The sequence below is a fragment of the Nerophis lumbriciformis genome, linkage group LG38, assembly GCF_033978685.3.
Source record: "Nerophis lumbriciformis linkage group LG38, RoL_Nlum_v2.1, whole genome shotgun sequence".
Taxonomy (NCBI): domain Eukaryota; kingdom Metazoa; phylum Chordata; class Actinopteri; order Syngnathiformes; family Syngnathidae; genus Nerophis; species Nerophis lumbriciformis.
The window spans coordinates 2,384,112-2,403,238 of record NC_084585.2 but is presented as its reverse complement, the minus strand read 5'-3'; the positions used below and the strand labels follow the sequence as shown (position 1 = coordinate 2,403,238).

General features: G+C 42.7%; 1 protein-coding gene across 4 annotated transcripts in view; it reads right to left on the bottom strand.

The window, feature by feature from the left end:
• Positions 1-19,127, bottom strand: part of ubap2a (ubiquitin associated protein 2a) — a 79,240-nt gene that overhangs the window by 6,287 nt on the left and 53,826 nt on the right. For 3 of the 4 annotated variants that reach the window (XM_061932378.1, XM_061932380.1, XM_061932382.1), the window contains 10 exons: positions 17,936-18,113; positions 17,725-17,770; positions 12,669-12,984; positions 12,511-12,602; positions 8,477-8,527; positions 5,132-5,225; positions 4,660-5,073; positions 737-835; positions 599-666; positions 339-530 (listed from right to left, as the gene is read on the bottom strand). In XM_061932378.1, the coding sequence (XP_061788362.1) occupies positions 339-530; positions 599-666; positions 737-835; positions 4,660-5,073; positions 5,132-5,225; positions 8,477-8,527; positions 12,511-12,602; positions 12,669-12,984; positions 17,725-17,770; positions 17,936-18,113 (1,550 nt within the window). The remainder of the gene's footprint in view (positions 1-338; positions 531-598; positions 667-736; positions 836-4,659; positions 5,074-5,131; positions 5,226-8,476; positions 8,528-12,510; positions 12,603-12,668; positions 12,985-17,724; positions 17,771-17,935; positions 18,114-19,127) is intronic. The other variant, XM_061932379.1, reaches the window with a different exon arrangement.

The window sequence follows — 19,127 nt, the reverse complement described above, 5'->3', positions numbered from 1 at the left end:
ACGCAGCTCCGTCCATGTTGATATACGACTCCATGCGCGCCCACATCACGCTGGTTTTTAATATATTATTAAAGTTTGACTGACCTATCTGACTGTTTTTTTGACATTCCTTTAGCGCAGTTAGATGCGGCTTATAACACGGGGCGGCTTGTAGGTGGACAAAGTTTTGAAATATGCCGTTCATTGAAGGCGCGGCTTATAACCCAGGGCGGCTTATGGTGCGGAAAATACGGTATATATTGTGTATATATATTGTGTATATATTGAGTATATATTTGTGTAATTCATTTCCTCTTGAGTGTCCATGTTGTTTCTGTGCTGGTGTACAATTGTGTTACCTGTGCGTCCTGAGCCAGGTGATGGTGCAGCAGCTGAGAGTGCGGTTGCTGGTGAGGCAGGATGTGAAGGAAGGGGCCCGGCGCATAACCTCCAGGGGCCGCTCCCGGGTTCAGGGGCCCCGGCCCCCCCAGCGCGGACGGCAGGCTGAAGGGGGGAGGGGTCCCCGCGTGGAAACCCTGCTTATCGAAAGACTAGCAGACACACAAGAAGCTGCTTTAGAAGAAGGGCGGGCGGGGGCCGTCCTGGGGTTAAAGGTCACCTGGGTCTTATTGTAAACACTCCCACTGATGTCTGGCACACCAGAGTTACTGGACGTCACCGACACACCTGCAAGCACAACACTCTCTACTCAGTACTTGCACGGCTGCCTTTACTTTGCTGCCTGCCTGCCTGACACCTTTTCCTGGGCCGCCTGCCCCCGCACACTTATTGGCTGCCTGAGAGGAGGAGTTGTATCCTTTACTGTAGTCCACTCCTGCCGTCAGCTCCTCATACCCTGCACACACACACACACACACACACACACACACACACACACACACACACACACACACACGCGCGCGCACACACACACACACACACACACACACACACACACACACACACACACACACACACACACACACACACTTCAGTACATTTGTGTGTGTGAATAAATATTGTTTATCCACATTTTCATTGTAACATTTAACAATGATAACTGATTTTATTATTACATTTCTGCTCTCAGTGCTGCTGCAGTGATGGTCAAGTGTTAAAGAGTTCTTTGTGTTCACAAATTTAGCACCGTTATTATAATTACAATATTGTTAAATGTGCTCAAAAAGTACTAATATAAAAACATTTTAAACGCCATATATTGCGGACTATGAGTCACTACTTTTTTCTCACTCTTTAATAATAATAATAATAATAATAATAATAATAATAATAATAATAATAATGGATTCGATTTTTATAGCGCTTTTCTAGACACTCAAAGCGCTTCACAGAGAAATGAGAACCCATCATCCATTCACACCTGGTGGTGGTAAGCTACTTTCATCATCCATTCACACCTGGTGGTGGTAAGCTACTTTCATCATTCGTTCACACCTGGTGGTGGTAAGCTACTTTCATCATCCGTTCACACCTGGTGGTGGTAAGCTACTTTCATCATTCATTCACACCTGGTGGTGGTAAGCTACTTTCATCATTCGTTCACACTTGGTGGTGGTAAGCTACTTTCATCATTCGTTCACACCTGGTGGTGGTAAGCTACTTTCATCATTCGTTCACACCTGGTGGTGGCAAGCTACTTTCATCATTCGTTCACACTTGGTGGTGGTAAGCTACTTTCATCATTCATTCACACCTGGTGGTGGTAAGCTACTTTCATCATTCGTTCACACCTGGTGGTGGTAAGCTACTTTCATCATCCATTCACAACTGGTGGTGGTAAGCTACTTTCATCATCCATCAACACCTGGTGGTGGTAAGCTACTTTCATCATTCATTCACACCTGGTGTTGGTAAGCTACTTTCATCATTCTTTCACACCTGGTGGTGGTAAGCTACTTTCATCATCCATTCACACCTAATGGTGGTAAGCTACTTTCATCATTTGTTCACACCTGGTGGTGGTAAGCTACTTTCATCATCCATTCACACCTGGTGGTGGTAAGCTACTTTCATCATTTGTTCACACCTGGTGGTGGTAAGCTACTTTCATTAACCATTCACACCTGGTGGTGGTAAGCTACTTTCATCATTCATTCTCACCTGGTGGTGGTAAGCTACTTTCATCATCCATTCACACCTGGTGGTGGTAAGCTACTTTCATCATTCATTCACACCTGGTGGTGGTAAGCTACTTTCATCATTTGTTCACACCTGGTGGTGGTACACTACTTTCATCATTCATTCACACCTGGTGGTGGTAAGCTACTTTCATAATTCGTTCACACCTGGTGGTGGTAAGCTACTTTCATCATTCGTTCACACCTGGTGGTGGTAAGCTACTTTCATCATTCATTCACACCTGGTGGTGGTAAGCTACTTTCATCATCCATTCACACCTGGTGGTGGTAAGCTACTTTCATCATCCGTTCACACCTGGTGGTGGTAAGCTACTTTCATCATCTATTCACACCTGGTGGTGGTAAGCTACTTTCATCATCCGTTCACACCTGGTGGTGGTAAGCTACTTTCATCATTCATTCACACCTGGTGGTGGTAAGCTACTTTCATCATCCATCAACACCTGGTGGTGGTAAGCTACTTTCATCATTCATTCACACCTGGTGGTGGTAAGCTACTTTCATAATTCTTTCACACCTGGTGGTGGTAAGCTACTTTCATCATTCGTTCACACCTGGTGGTGGTAAGCTACTTTCATCATCCATTCACACCTGGTGGTGGTAAGCTACTTTCATCATTCGTTCACACCTGGTGGTGGTAAGCTACTTGCATCATCCATTCACACCTGGTGGTAAGTTACTTTCATCATTTGTTCACACCTGGTGGTGGTACGCTACTTTCATCATTCGTTCACACCTGGTGGTGGTAAGCTACTTTCATCATTCATTCACACCTGGTGGTGGTAAACTACTTTCATCATTCGTTCACACCTGGTGGAGGTAAGCTACTTTCATCATTCATTCACACCTGGTGGTGGTAAGCTACTTTCATCATCCATTCACACCTGGTGGTGGTAAGCTACTTTCATCATCCATTCACACCTGGTGGTGGTAAGCTACTTTCATCATTCGTTCACACCTGGTGGTGGTAAGCTACTTTCATCATCCATTCACACCTGGTGGTAAGCTACTTTCATCATTTGTTCACACCTGGTGGTGGTAAGCTACTTTCATCATTCATTCACACCTGGTGGTGGTAAGCTACTTTCATCATCCATTCACACCTGGTGGTAAGCTATTTTCATCATTTTTTTACACCTCGTGGTGGTAAGCTACTTTCATCATCCATTCACACCTGGTGGTGGTAAGCTACTTTCATCATCCATTCACACCTGGTGGTAAGCTACTTTCATCATTTGTTCACACCTGGTGGTGGTACACTACTTTCATCATTCGTTCACACCTGGTGGTGGTAAACTACTTTCATCATTCATTCACACCTGGTGGTGGTAAGCTACTTTTATCATTCATTCACACCTGCTGGTGGTAAGCTACTTTCATCATTCATTCACACCTGCTGGTGGTGAACTACTTTCATCATTCATTCACACCTGGTGGTGGTAAGCTACTTTCATCATTCGTTCACACTTGGTGGTGGTAAGCTACTTTCATCATCCATTCACACCTGGTGGTGGTAAGCTACTTTCATCATCCATTCACACCTGGTGGTGGTAAGCTACTTTCATCATTCATTCACACCTGGTGGTGGTAAGCTACTTTCATCATCAATTCACACCTGGTGGTGGTAAGCTACTTTCATCATTCGTTCACACCTGGTGGTGGTAAGCTACTTTCATCATCCATTCACACCTGGTGGTGGTAAGCTACTTTCATCATCCATTCACACCTGGTGGTGGTAAGCTACTTTCATCATCAATTCACACCTGGTGGTGGTAAGCTACTTTCATCATTCATTCACACCTGGTGGTGGTAAGCTACTTTCATCATCCATTCACACCTGGTGGTGGTAAGCTACTTTCATCATCAATTCACACCTGGTGGTGGTAAGCTATTTTCATCATCCGTTCACACCTGGTCGCCACCTCAAATCGCAGTTTTTTCGACCAACCTAATTTAAAACTGTAGGGGTGTGACTCTTTGGGCACCTAACAATTTGATCAGATTTAGATTTGTGGGGTGACGATTCCATTCTGAATCGATTGTAGATTCAACATTATTCTCGCAATGTATTATTTGGTATTATAATAACAATAATAATAATAATTAAAGTTTTTCAAAACAGGTTAGAAAAGCTTCTTCTGGTTGCATGGAGATGACCTAAAAAAATTTTTTTAATTTTTTTTTTTTTTAAAGTATTCTCAGAAAAAAAAAATATATATATTTTTTTTAATGAATTAATTTTTGTATTATTATTTTTAAAGTTTTTTTTTTTTTTTTAATTTTTGAAAATTATGAATCAGTATAGAATCGGGATGAAAAACAATCGTGATTTGGATGTGAATTGATTTTTTGCGCACCCCTATAAAACTAACTGTGGTTAAAGTTTATCACTAGTTCCCGAGTTAAAGTCTGCACCAGGACCAACCCAAACACCGTAACATGGCCACGGTGGATTTGAGATGAATTGGACTGAGTGTCCACCCCTACGTGACACCTATTGTTTGCAAAGTGCGTGGTAGACCTGAGCTGAAGGTGTGCTGGCCGTAACCGCCGGGCTGCTGTTGCGTCTGCTGCTGGAAGGGGCTCGCCGACGGGTTGCCCAGGCCGAGACCCATGCCGTGCTGCTTGGCCGCGCCCGGACCCCCCGGGGGAACAAACATGGTGGGGCCGTACTGGAAGGCGGCCGCGCCGGGAACGGCGCCGGGCATCCCGGCGTAGTAAGGCAGTCCCGTGTAGCTGTAGCCGGGAGGCAGGAAGGCCTGCTGACTGCTGTGGTGCTGAGGTTGGCCCTGCGGCTGAGGCGGGGCCTGAGGAGGCGGAGCTTGGCCTTGGCTCTGGCCCTGACTTTGGCCCTGGGGGGGCTGCTGCTGAGCTGCCAGGCTGGTGGGTGGTGCTGGAGAGGTGGAGTCGTTCCTACCAAACTTTGTGACTTCACCTGAAGGACCAGAGAGACGTGAGGGTGAAGGTCTGAGCGGCTGACCAGGTGCTCTCACCTGAGTAGGGGTTGTTGGCCAGGCCCCCGTCTCTACTGGACAGAGTGGCGGTGGGGCCGGGGAATGTGATGCCGTAGTAATCCTGCAGAGAAGGCTGAGGGCACAGAGTCAATTAGGAAAAGAAAAGGTGTGGAGAAATGATTATGATTTGAAGTGAAATATATTTATATAGCACTTTTCTCTAGTGACTCAAAGCGCTTTACATAGTGAAACACAATATTCAAGTGACATTTAAAGCAGTGTGGGTGGCACTGGGAGCATCTTGCCCAGGGACACAACGGCAGTGACTAGGATGGCTGAAGTGGGGATCGAACCTGGAACCCTCAAGTTGCTGGCACGGCTGCTCTACACACCGAGCCACACTGCCCCAAACAAGTCTCATTATCACTAGAGGACAAGGAATAGCTAAACACCGTAGCTCAGGGGTGTCAAAGTCAAAATACAGAGTGGGCCAAAATGTAAAAGTGAACAAAGCTGCGGGCCAAGGTTGAACAAATGAACCTTTTAATAGAGACCCAAACAAGTTTTGAATTGAATATTGAACAAGCAAGGCTTATATAACTTTATAGTGACATGCACAATCAAGTTTCAAATAATAATAAAACCTTACAAATTCAATAGGGTCCTCTGTCCCAAAGGGACATTGCGGTCCCTAATAATAATAATTCAAAAATATCAATGGCATATCAAATACAATTTAAATAAAAATTGAATGCCTCTTTTCTATTTGCAGCCCATCCATCCATCCATCCATCTTCTTCCGCTTATCAGAGGTCGGGTCGCGGGGGCAGCAGCCTAAGCAGGGAAGCCCAGACTTCCCTCTCCCCAGCCACTTCGTCCAGCTCTTCCTTTGGGACCCCGAGGCGTTCCAAGGCCAGCCGGGAGACATAGTCTTCCCAATGTGTCCTGGGTCTTCCCCGTGGCCTCCTACCGGTCGGACGTGCCCTAAACACCTCCCTAGGGAGGCGCTCGGGTGGCATCCTGACCAGATGCCCGAACCACCTCATCTGGCTCCTCTCCATGTGGAGGAGCAGCGGCTTTACTTTGAGCTCCCCCCGGATGGCAGAGCTTCTCACCCTATCTCTAAGGGAGAGACCCGCCACCCGGCGGAGGAAACTCATTTGGGCCGCTTGTACCCGTGATCTTGTCCTTTCGGTCATAACCCAAAGCTCATGACCATAGGTGAGGATGGGAACGTAGATCGACCGGTAAATTGAGAGCTTTGCCTTCCGGCTCAGCTCCTTCTTCACCACAACGGATCGATACAGCGTCCGCATTACTGAAGACGCCGCACCGATCCGCCTGTTGATCTCACGATCCACTCTTCCCTCACTCGTGAACAAGACTCCGAGGTACTTGAACTCCTCCACTTGGGGCAAGATCTCCTCCCCAACCCGGAGATGGCACTCCACCCTTTTCCGGGAGAGAACCATGGACTCGGACTTGGAGGTGCTGATTCTCATCCCAGTCGCTTCACACTCAGCTGCGCACCGATCCAGCGAGAGCTGAAGATCCTGGCCAGATGAAGCCATCAGGACCACATCATCTGCAAAAAGCAGAGACCTAATCCTGCAGCCACCAAACCAGATCCCCTCAACGCCTTGACTGCGCCTAGAAATTCTGTCCATAAAAGTTATGAACAGAATGGGTGACAAAGGGCAGCCTTGGCGGAGTCCAACCCTCACTGGAAACGTGTCCGACTTACTGCCGGCAATGCGGACCAAGCTCTGGCACTGAGCATACAGGGAGCGGACTGCCACAATCAGACAGTCCGATACCCCATACTCCCTGAGCACTCCCCACAGGACTTCCCGAGGGACACGGTCGAATGCCTTCTCCAAGTCCACAAAACATATGTAGACTGGTTGGGCAAACTCCCATGCACCCTCAAGGACCCTGCCCAGAGTATAGAGCTGGTCCACAGTTCCACGACCAGGACGAAAACCACACTGTTCCTCCTGAATCCGAGGTTCGACTATCCGGCGTAGCCTCCTCTCCAGTACACCTGAATAGAACTTACCGGGAAGGCTGAGGAGTGTGATCCCACGATAGTTAGAACACACCCTCCGGTTCCCCTTCTTAAAGAGAGGAACCACCATTTTTGCAGCCTTCTGAGGTAAATATCAAAATAAACTTTATCCACAGGCTAATAATACATTTGGAAATAAATAACAATAATGAATGAATCAAACATCCAAGCCTTGAAGTAGCAAGAGAACGTGCATGAATAAAACGTTAATTATTGCTCAGTTTGCTACACTGATTTGCTTTAACACTGAATATGGAACAAGCAACGCTTATATAACTTAAAAGTGCAAAATCAACTTTCAAAAAACAAACGAAAAAACATCAATGGTATATGAAATACAATTTAAATAAAACATTGAATGCCTCTTTTCTATTTGCAGCCTTCTGAGGTAAATATGGTAGCGGGGGTGTATATTGTAGCGTCCCGGAAGAGTTAGTGCTGCAAGAGGTTCTGGGTATTTGTTCTGTTGTGTTTATGTTGTGTTACGGTGCGGATGTTCTCCCGAAATGTGTTTGTCATTCTTGTTTGGTGTGGGTTCACAGTGTGGCGTATATTTCTAACAGTGTTAAAGTTGTTTATACGGCCACCCTCAGTGTGACCTGTATGGCTGTTGATCAAGTATGTATTGCATTCAGTTATGCGTGTGTAAAAGCTGCATGTAATATGTGGCTGGGCCGGCATGCTGTTTGTATGGAGGAAAAGCGGACGTGACGACAGGTTGTAGAGGACGTTGAAGTCAGTGCCTTTAAGGCACGCCCCCAATAATGTTGACCGGGAGAAATTCGGGAGAATGGTTGCCCCGGGAGATTTTCGGGAGGGGCACTGAAATTCGGGAGTCTCCCGGGAGTCTCAGGAGGGTTGGCAAGTATGAGTATTAGCGGTGAATGCGGTGTGATAGAGGCACAGCCGCTGTATAATAGCCAGCTCTAATGTTAGTTTGATATTGCCTCAAGGCCAAATGAAATTACACGGCGGGCCAAATTTGGCCCGTGGGCCAGAGTTTGACACCCATGCCATAGCTAATCGCTAAGCTACAGCTGTTGAATGTAAACGGGGTGGGCAGATTAATACAAATATCGACATTAACGATATAAATTATAATATAATCGATACAACTGTAAATACATCAATATTTTTGTTTTCACTAAATAGATTTTTGTCAGTTTTGCTACTGTTTACTAACTTAGAAAATAAGAACAAATAGTTTTAGTTTACTAATTTAGCACTATTGACTTTATTATACATGTGTATTTATTAGAAAGGAATAAGGAAATCATTGGAATATGATTATAGAATCTTATATATTTAAGACTCACCATGGGCAGTCTGGACTGGAGCATATGGAGGTCCTCATAGCCGTACATCTGCTGTGGAAACAAATCACAGCTCATCCAGTGGTCTTCTGTTTATAATACACAAACAGTACAACAATAACCTCCACTACAGCTGGGCGATATAGGGGACAGTAATATCAAAAAACAGTATTTTTTTGATATTAGTCGATATCGACATGTATCATGATAAAAACTATTTTTGTCGTGTTTAAATAAATATATATATACCTTATTTTTTATAATTTGTCGTATATTGTTCATACAGCTGTAGCTCAATTTAATGTTTTTCTTGTTGAATACTTTTCTTAGGGCCTAAGAAAAGTATTCAACAAGAACATTAAATTGAGCTACAGCTGTATGAACAATATACGACAAATTATCTCAAACCACAACAAAACAATTGCAAATGAGCCGTCAGCCCCGGACAGAGCGACTCCAAAACCAACAAAGGCTGCAACTGCCGCAAGAAACCTGATTGCCCTCTCAACGGGGGGTGCTTACAAACATCAGTTGTTTACCAATCTAAGGTAACACGCAAGGACATTAACACATCCGACACATATGTAGGATTAACCGAGGGAGAGTTTAAAACCAGATGGAACAATCACAAGGCTTCTTTCAGGAACCAAAACCTGCGGAATACCACAGAACTCAGCAAACACATTTGGGACCTCAAAGACAATAATGTTGAATATTCAATAACATGGCAAATTCTTGCATCCAGCACACCTTACAATAGTGGTAATAAAAGATGCAACCTATGCTTGAAAGAGAAACTGTTTATTATTTACCGTCCAGACCTGTCATCCCTCAACAAGCGCAGCGAAATTGTATCAGCATGCCGCCACAGACGGAAACACCTCCTAGGTAACACATGAGCCAATCACCACGCCCCTACGCCAGCCTGTACCCACCCACTCTGTGCCCTATATAAACCATGGTATGTGAATGCTTCCATTAAAATCTCCTGATGATTGAGGGAACCCCTCATGAAACAGGCCTGTAGAGATGAAGTAGTCTTGTGATTTTTTTCCCACACACATATATATATATATATATATATATATATATATATATATATATATATATATATATATATAGGACACATGAGAACTTTGAATATTTGAATATGACCAATGTATTATCCTGTAACTACTTGGTATCAGATCCATACCTAAATGTGTGGTATCATCCAAAACTAATGTCAAGTATCAAAGAAGAGAAGAATAAGTGATTATTACATTTGAACAGAAGTGTAGATAGAACATGTTAAAACAGAAAATAAGCAGATATTAACAGTAAATGAACAAGTAGATTAATAATCCATTTTTTTACAGTTTGTCCTTTATAATGTGTACAAAATAATAGGTGTATAAATGACACAATATGTTACCGCCAACGTTCCCTCTAAGGTGCGCGCCTACGCAATTGCGCACCACTCACGCGTCCTCTGCGCACAGCAAATTAATGCCGCGCAGGAAATCTAAAATCCCATCTGAACTTTAAACAAAATAAACACATTACAATTTATTCTGTATGATTTTGCAATGCAACTCTGTGAGTGACAGGTGACAACAAGAGATGCCCCAATGAATAAAACAATCTTTGTCAACACAGTTCAATTATCGTCTGTCGAGACACTTTACGGACAGGAATTCCATCAATCACTTTATTGAGCAAAACTGTTTGTAACCGCACCAAAAACATGAGCAAAAAAAACTTTTATCTATAAAAACTGGTAATTTTCTGCCATACAAACCAGGCTTAAACCAACGTTATCATCCGTCGTTTCAACAGAAGCCGCTCGCTCTCTCACCTGCACCAACACACGCACTCATGGCACTTAGCCAGTGTTGCGTTTATGGCCACACAAAAAGTCGGAACACCCCAACGCCACACAATGTGTAAATGCCAGGTTGTAACACTCTGACTCCACAATCAGATGTGTGCTTATTTTGTAGCGTGCTTAGTCTGGAGGCTAAATACACACAGTGTGTTATGTAACTGTTGTTTAGTGTTGATATTCTTTGCTTAGTTTGATAAATGTTGGAGCAGTTTGCTTCATCAGGAGGGTGAAGTCGCTCAACTTAAAGTGTTGGATTTAACTGTGTTGGATCATTGGCTGCTGGTGAGGGCATAGAAAAAGGGGCATTTTTCTACCAGTAGACAGCGTTTAAGATTGAGTGTTTCACTGCTAAATTAATAATATATTTATATTGAATATGGATTTTAAATATGTATCTAAATAGGTGGTTAATTGGTTAGATATTTATGTATTTGCATATTGGGTTTTCTGTAGCATTTATCTATTATGTTTCTGGGTTTAAATGTATTTTATATGTATCTTGGTGCATTTATGTTGAGACAATTTATTTAAAATCTGTTTTAACTTAAAGGGAAAAGATGTGTCCATTTTCTTGCACTTGTTTAATGGTTAAGAGTTTGATAGCCTAATTAATAATTGTAAATTATGTTATTGATAATTGATTGATTTTTTACAGCATGTTGATCTTGTGGTGTTTTGTCCTTAAAGGTTTTTCACCTACTAAAGAAGCTAAAGGCTACTAAAGGCTACTAAAGACAGCTAATGACAGCTAAAGAAACTAAAGTCTACTAACACTGCTAAAGCCGGCAAAAAGACTAAAGAAGAAAAAAGAAGCTGTTTCTTCGTTGGAAAAACTGTTGCAAACTAAAGGAAAATAAAAGGAAAAAGGAACTACAGTCTGGTCTTTTGAGTGAAATCCAGAAGCCACATTCAGCATTGGTACATCCCTTCAAGTGTGGGATAAGCACAGCGAAAAAAGCAAAACACTTGACAGTTGTTGTATGCACACTGTGTCGAGCGGAAATGGCCTATCATAGCAGCACAACGGCTATGAAGGAACATTTGAAAAGAAAACACCCGACAGCGTTCTTGCCATCACCATCAACTAGTCAATGGTCCGCGTGAGTATACGTTGTCATCATTACACAAAAACATGAATGTGTCATTTGTATCTGCGTTGTAAATTCATAAACTAAAACACTGTTTCGCTCTGAGAGGCGCGTTTGGCGTGCCTGTTTAGTGTTTACAAAGACGCGCTCCTCTTTAACGCTAACGTTAATTAGTTGTGCAAATACCTTTTACAACATTAACAGTTACATATACTATGTACAAACCAACAATTAACTTTCACTTTAATCATACTATCATTGTTGTGTTATTAAGCAAAATAAGCAATACTTTTACTTTTGTTGAAATGTTTACACTGTTACAGAATATTTCGTTTTGCACTTTTTTGTATTGGATGTTTATCTTTATTTTTGCACATTTTAAAGCAAAATAAGCAATACTTTTACTTTTGAAATGCTTATACTATTGCAGAATATTAAGATTTGCACTGGATGTTTACTTTTATATTTGCACATTAAAAAGCAAATAAGCTACTTTAAATTGGGTTAGATGTTAAAAGTTTTAAATGTTTACATTGTTGCAGAATATTTTGTCATGTTGTTGTCAATGTTGACTGAGTGGCCATACTTTTTTTTTTTTGTAAATAAAAGCCATGCCTTTTGAAAAAACTGGCCTACATTTATTTTTTCATCTTCATTTTGAAAAAAAAAAAAAATCGGTAAAAGGAAAAATAATCTATAGATTAATCGAAAAAAATTATCTATAGATTAACCGATTAATCGAAAAAAAAAAAAATCTATAGATTAATCGATAGAAAAATAATCGTTAGCTGCAGCCTTAGTTTACTTACCGGTACTACTAAAAGACAAATTGTCTAGTATGTTCACTATTTTATTTAACGACTAAATTACAATAATAAACATATGTTTCTTTTGGTACCGGTACCAAAATATTGGTATTGGGACAACCCTAATTTGCAGTGTATATCTGTTAGACAAATGAATACTATCGAAACTGTCTTTTATTACTATCAAGCTAAAGATATTTGGCGATGTATATACCATTATCCTTTTATCGGCCAGCCCTAACCTCAGTTTGTGTAGTTTTTGGTCTGAGTACTTACTGGATACGCTGCCAACAGTCCTCCTGGCCCCATGATGTACTGGTTGGGCATCAGAGGAGGAACTCCTTGGGACAGGTTAGGAGGGGCTTTACCTGTTAGTGTGATTAAATCATATACAGTTAGCACCTTTATGTTACTACTACATCATGTGTGTGTACCAGTGGAGGAGGAGAGCAGGGGAGTGTTCCTGGGTGCGGAAAGGTTGGATATGCCAGTAACTCCATTGGAGCCAAGTCCCAGCGCTGAGCTGCTGGCAGCAGAGTGAAGTCCGCCGGTGCCGACCATACCTCCGACCATGTTGCCCACCATGTTGCCGCCCATGTTGGACATGCTGACCAGGTGACTGATGCTGTTGCTGCTACTGTTGCTGCTGATGTGGGCCGAGTGGAGGGATGAGGGCACCGGGTGCGATGTCGTGTAGGGGCCAGAGGAGGGCGTGAGAGAGCCCACGTTGTTGCTGTCAACGCTGCTGTACTGGAGGAGCATTGTGAGCACATTATGACCAAGATGCATGAAACAATCATTTAAGTGATTCTCTTGTTCCTACATCAAATATACTATAACGCAGGGGTGCCAAAAGTGAGTTGCTTCACATATGTAATACTGTTAACACTGACCTTGTTCAAGTGCAGTAGGGGTTTCCTGATGGATATCAATAAAAATACAAGTACTTTTGGATGTAAAATGTAGAATAAAAGCTCCGATAGAAGCCGCTCTGCATTGTGTGGACTCTCAATTAACATCTAGATGTCCTCCATTAAGCACACATGGTTGGTCATTTTCCAAATGTAAACATGGTAGGCTATAGGCTACCAGGAGCTGGCAGCTACACAACAGCTAAGCACACAAGCTAGACATATGTAATACATGTCCTTCAAGGGGAACATTATCACCAGACCTATGTAAGCATCAATATACAGGTAAAAGCCAGTAAATTAGAATATTTTGAAAAACTTGATTTATTTCAGTAATTGCATTCAAAAGGTGTAACTTGTACATTATATTTATTCATTGCACACAGACTGATGCATTCAAATGTTTATTTCATTTAATTTTGATGATTTGAAGTGGCAACAAATGAAAATCCAAAATTCCGTGTGTCACAAAATTAGAATATTACTTAAGGCTAATACAAAAAAGGGATTTTTAGAAATGTTGGCCAACTGAAAAGTATGAAAATGAAAAATATGAGCATGTACAATACTCAATACTTGGTTGGAGCTCCTTTTGCCTCAATTACTGCGTTAATGCGGCGTGGCATGGAGTCGATGAGTTTCTGGCACTGCTCAGGTGTTATGAGAGCCCAGGTTGCTCTGATAGTGGCCTTCAACTCTTCTGCGTTTTTGGGTCTGGCATTCTGCATCTTCCTTTTCACAATACCCCACAGATTTTCTATGGGGCTAAGGTCAGGGGAGTTGGCGGGCCAATTTAGAACAGAAATACCATGGTCCGTAAACCAGGCACGGGTAGATTTTGCGCTGTGTGCAGGCGCCAAGTCCTGTTGGAACTTGAAATCTCCATCTCCATAGAGCAGGTCAGCAGCAGGAAGCATGAAGTGCTCTAAAACTTGCTGGTAGACGGCTGTGTTGACCCTGGATCTCAGGAAACAGAGTGGACCGACACCAGCAGATGACATGGCACCCCAAACCATCACCCAACCATGCAAATTTTGCATTTCCTTTGGAAATCGAGGTCCCAGAGTCTGGAGGAAGACAGGAGAGGCACAGGATCCACGTTGCCTGAAGTCTAGTGTAAGTTTCCACCATCAGTGATGGTTTGGGGTGCCATGTCATCTGCTGGTGTCGGTCCACTCTGTTTCCTGAGATCCAGGGTCAACGCAGCCGTCTACCAGCAAGTTTTAGAGCACTTCATGCTTCCTGCTGCTGACCTGCTCTATGGAGATGGAGATTTCAAGTTCCAACAGGACTTGGCGCCTGCACACAGCGCAAAATCTACCCGTGCCTGGTTTACGGACCATGGTATTTCTGTTCTAAATTGGCCCGCCAACTCCCCTGACCTTAGCCCCATAGAAAATCTGTGGGGTATTGTGAAAAGGAAGATGCAGAGTGCCAGACCCAAAAACGCAGAAGAGTTGAAGGCCACTATCAGAGCAACCTGGGCTCTCATAACACCTGAGCAGTGCCAGAAACTCATCGACCCCATGCCACGCCGCATTAACGCAGTAATTGAGGCAAAAGGAGCTCCAACCAAGTATTGAGTATTGTACATGCTCATATTTTTCATTTTCATACTTTTCAGTTGGCCAACATTTCTAAAAATCCCTTTTTTGTATTAGCCTTAAGTAATATTCTAATTTTCTGACACACGGAATTTTGGATTTTCATTTGTTGCCACTTCAAATCATCAAAATTAAATGAAATAAACATTTGAATGCATCAGTCTGTGTGCAATGAATAAATATAATGTACAAGTTACACCTTTTGAATGCAATTACTGAAATAAATCAAGTTTTTCAAAATATTCTAATTTACTGGCTTTTACCTGTATATACCTTGATGTTGCAGAAAAAAAGACCATATATTTTTTTAACCGATTTCCGAACTCTAAATGGGTGAATTTTGGCGAATTAAACGCATTTCTATTATTCGCTCTCGGAGCGATGACGTCACGTTAAGCAATCCGCCATTTTCTCAAACACATTACAAACACCGAGTCAAATCAGCTCTGTTATTTTCCGTTTTTTCGACTGTTTTCCGTACCTTGGAGACATCATGCCTCGTCGGTGTGTTGTCGGAGGGTGTAACAACACCAACAGGGACGGATTCAAGTTGCACCAGTGGCCCAAAGATGCCAAAGTGGCAAGAAATTGGACGTTTGTTCCGCACAACTTACCGACGAAAGCTATGCTACGACAGAGATGGCAAGAATGTGTGGATATCCTGCGACACTCAAAGCAGATGCATTTCCAACTGGACTGGACAGATCAGCTTTCAGGAAAAGAGAGCGGATGAGGGTATGTCTACAGAATATATTAATTGATGAAAACTGGGCTGTCTGCACTCTCAAAGTGCATGTTGTTGCCAAATGTATTTCATATGCTGTAAACCTAGTTCATAGTTGTTAGTTTCCTTTAATGCCAAACAAACACATACCAATCGTTGGTTAGAAGGCGATCGCCAAATTCGTCCTCGCTTTCTCCCGTGTCGCTGGCTGTCGTGTCGTTTTCCTCGGTTTCGCTTGCATACGGTTCAAACCGATATGGCTCAATAGCTTCAGTTTCTTCTTCAATTTGGTTTTCGCTACCTGCCTCCACACTACAACCATCCGTTTCAATACATGCGTAATCTGTTGAATCGCTTAAACCGCTGAAATCCGAGTCTGAATCCGAGCTAATGTCGCTATAGCTTGCTGTTCTATGCGCCATGTTTGTTTGTATTGGCTTCACTATGTGACGTCACAGGAAAATGGACGGGTGTATATAACGATGGTTAAAATCCGGCACTTTGAAGCTTTTTTTTAGGGATATTGCGTGATGGGTAAAATTTTGAAAAAAACTTCGAAAAATAAAATAAGCCACTGGGAACTGATTTTTAATGGTTTTAACCCTTCTGAAATTGTGATAATGTTCCCCTTTAAATGAACAATTTGCAATCTAAAACACCATCAAGCAAGTATGCTTAACACATGTTAACTGTTAGCATACTTGTGAGAATGTTAGCATGCAAACATTTTTTGCTAGATTATCTTATAATAGCATGAAAACGTTTTATGATAGCTTTTTTTTTGTGTGCAAATTTTGTAAGTACCGTATTTTCCGCACTATTAGCCGCACCTAAAAACCACAAATTTACTCAAAAGCTGACAGTGCGGCTTATAACCCGGTGCGCTTTATATCTGGATTAATATTAAGATTCATTTTCATAAAGTTTAGGTCTCGCAACTACGGTAAACAGCCGCCATCTTTTTTCCCCGTAGAAGAGGAAGTGCTTCTTCTTCTACGCAAGCAACCGCCAAGGTAAGCACCCGCCCCCATAGAACAGGAAGCGCTTCTTCTTCTACTGTAAGCAACCACCCGCCCGCGTAGAAGAAGAAGAAGAAGCGCGCGGATATTACGTTTCATTTCCTTTGTGTGTTTACATCTGTAAAGACCACAAAATGGCTCCTACTAAGCGACAGGTTTCCGGTTCATGAAAAGACGCAATCTCTCCATCCGCACACGGACTACTATTTCACAGCAACTGCCTAAAGACTTTCAAGAAAAGCTGGCTACTTTCCGTGCATATTGTAAAAACAAGATAGCTGAAAAAAAGATCCGGCCAGAGAACATTATCAACATGGACGAGGTTCCACTGACTTTTGATATTCCTGTGAACCGCACTGTGGATACAACGGGAGCACGTACGGTGAATATTCGCACCACAGGGAATGAGAAGTCATCCTTCACTGTGGTTCTAGCTTGCCATGCTAATGGCCAGAAACTTCCACCCATGGTGATATTCAAAAGGAAGACCTTGCCAAAAGAGACCTTTCCAGCCGGCGTCATCATAAAAGCTAACTCGAAGGGATGGATGGATGAAGAAAAGATGAGCGAGTGGTTAAGGGAAGTTTACGCGAAGAGGCCGGGTGGCTTTTTTCACGCAGCTCCGTCCATGTTGATATACGACTCCATGCGCGCCCACATCACGCTGGTTTTTAATATATTATTAAAGTTTGACTGACCTATCTGACTGTTTTTTTGACATCCCTTTAGCGCAGTTAGATGCGGCTTATAACACGGGGCGGCTTATAGGTGGACAAAGTTTTGAAATATGCCGTTCATTGAAGGCGCGGCTTATAACCCAGGGCGCCTTATGGTGCGGAAAATACGGTAGTCATGAAAATAAAGAAAACACATTGAATGAGAAGACATGTCCAAACTTTTGGACTAATTTCACTTGATTAAACCTTTTTTTAACATTACATTCTACAAAATAAGTATTGTATCAACAGTGAAAATGTTTAGGACACCCCTAAAGTTCACACAATCATTGCTGGCAAATCGGCACGGCTAACTAACTAGTTCTGTAATTGTTGTTTGCACTTATTAAATTAACTTTATTATTTACATTTAGGCTATTTGTGTTCGAGGCTTTAAGTGGCTGTGCTTGGTCATTTGCCATATTGTCACTTTGGCCCTTGGAGGCAAACGTTTGGGCACCCCTGCTGTAACATGTTTTCAGCCATTGTTGCTCTTAGTAAACTAAAAGTACTTACGGTGAGGGCACTAGAGCCAAGGGATGAGGAAAGACTGCTGGCATGGCTGCAGACACATCAAGAATAGGATCATGAGCAGTAAAGTAACCACAAGCTACTTCTTGTTAGTCCACACTCTCTTCATGCAATTATCAATTGCCAAACAATAACATGGCGATCAATTGCAGGGGGAAAAATAACTTTATCTGGGTATGCCTGACAGGCGTGTCACCTGTTGAGGGAGTTGAGCTGGCTGGCAGAGGGAAGATCCTGTACCAGGCCGGACAGCGTGGTGGACGTCTGTGCGGGCAAGGTGGGAGGGGCTAAGTGGGAGGAAGGGGGCGGAGCGCCGTTGGTGTTGACGTTGAGAGACGGAGATTCGGGCTTTGGTGTGGACGACGCTGAGGAAACTGGGAAAGGTGCGACAGAAACAACATTTGAACATGACACCAGTCAGTGTGTGGGCACAATTCTAGGATTTCTAGACGCAGAAACTAGGGGGTGTCCCAATCTGATATTGATATCAGCTCGATATCAGCAAGAAAAATAATTCCATCAGCTTGCATCTAAAATCTCCGATGCAGCTGTCTTCCAGTAAGCACACGAAGTTTGTGTTTTCCTCTATTTTAGTGAAGCCATTTACAAAGGTAAACATGCTAGCTATAGGCTACTAGGAGCTAGCAGGTACACAACATCTAAGCAGATAATAGCACACAAGCTGGACATATGGAATAGGTGTCCTTGATTGAACAATTTTGCAGTCTAATACATGACAATTTAATATAAATAAGTATAAAATTATAATATATATACTGTACATATACACATATACAGTATACCGTATTTTCCGCACTATAAGGCGCACCTAAAAACCACAAATTTTCTCAAAAGCTGACAGTGCGCCTTATAACCCGGTGCGCTTTATATATGGATAAATATTAAGATTCATTTTCATAAAGTTTCGGTCTCGTAACTACGGTAAACAGCCGCCATATTTTTTCCCGGTAGAACAGGAAGCGCTTCTTCTTCTACGCAAGCAACCGCCAAGGTAAGCACCCGCCCGCATAGAACAGGAAGCGCTTCTTCTTCTACTGTAAGCAACCACCCGCCCGCGTAGAAGAAGAAAAAGCGCGCGGATATTACCGTACGTTTCATTTCCTTTGTGTGTTTACATCTGTAAAGACCACAAAATGGCTCCTACTAAACGACAGGGATCCGGTTCATGAAAAGACGCAATCTCTCCATCCGCACACGGATTACTATTTCACAGCAACTGATATTCCTGTGAACCGCACTGTGGATACAACGGGAGCACGTACGGTGAATATTCGCACCACAGGGAATGAGAAGTCATCCTTCACTGTGGTTCTAGCTTGCCATGCTAATGGCCAGAAACTTCCACCCATGGTGATATTCAAAAGGAA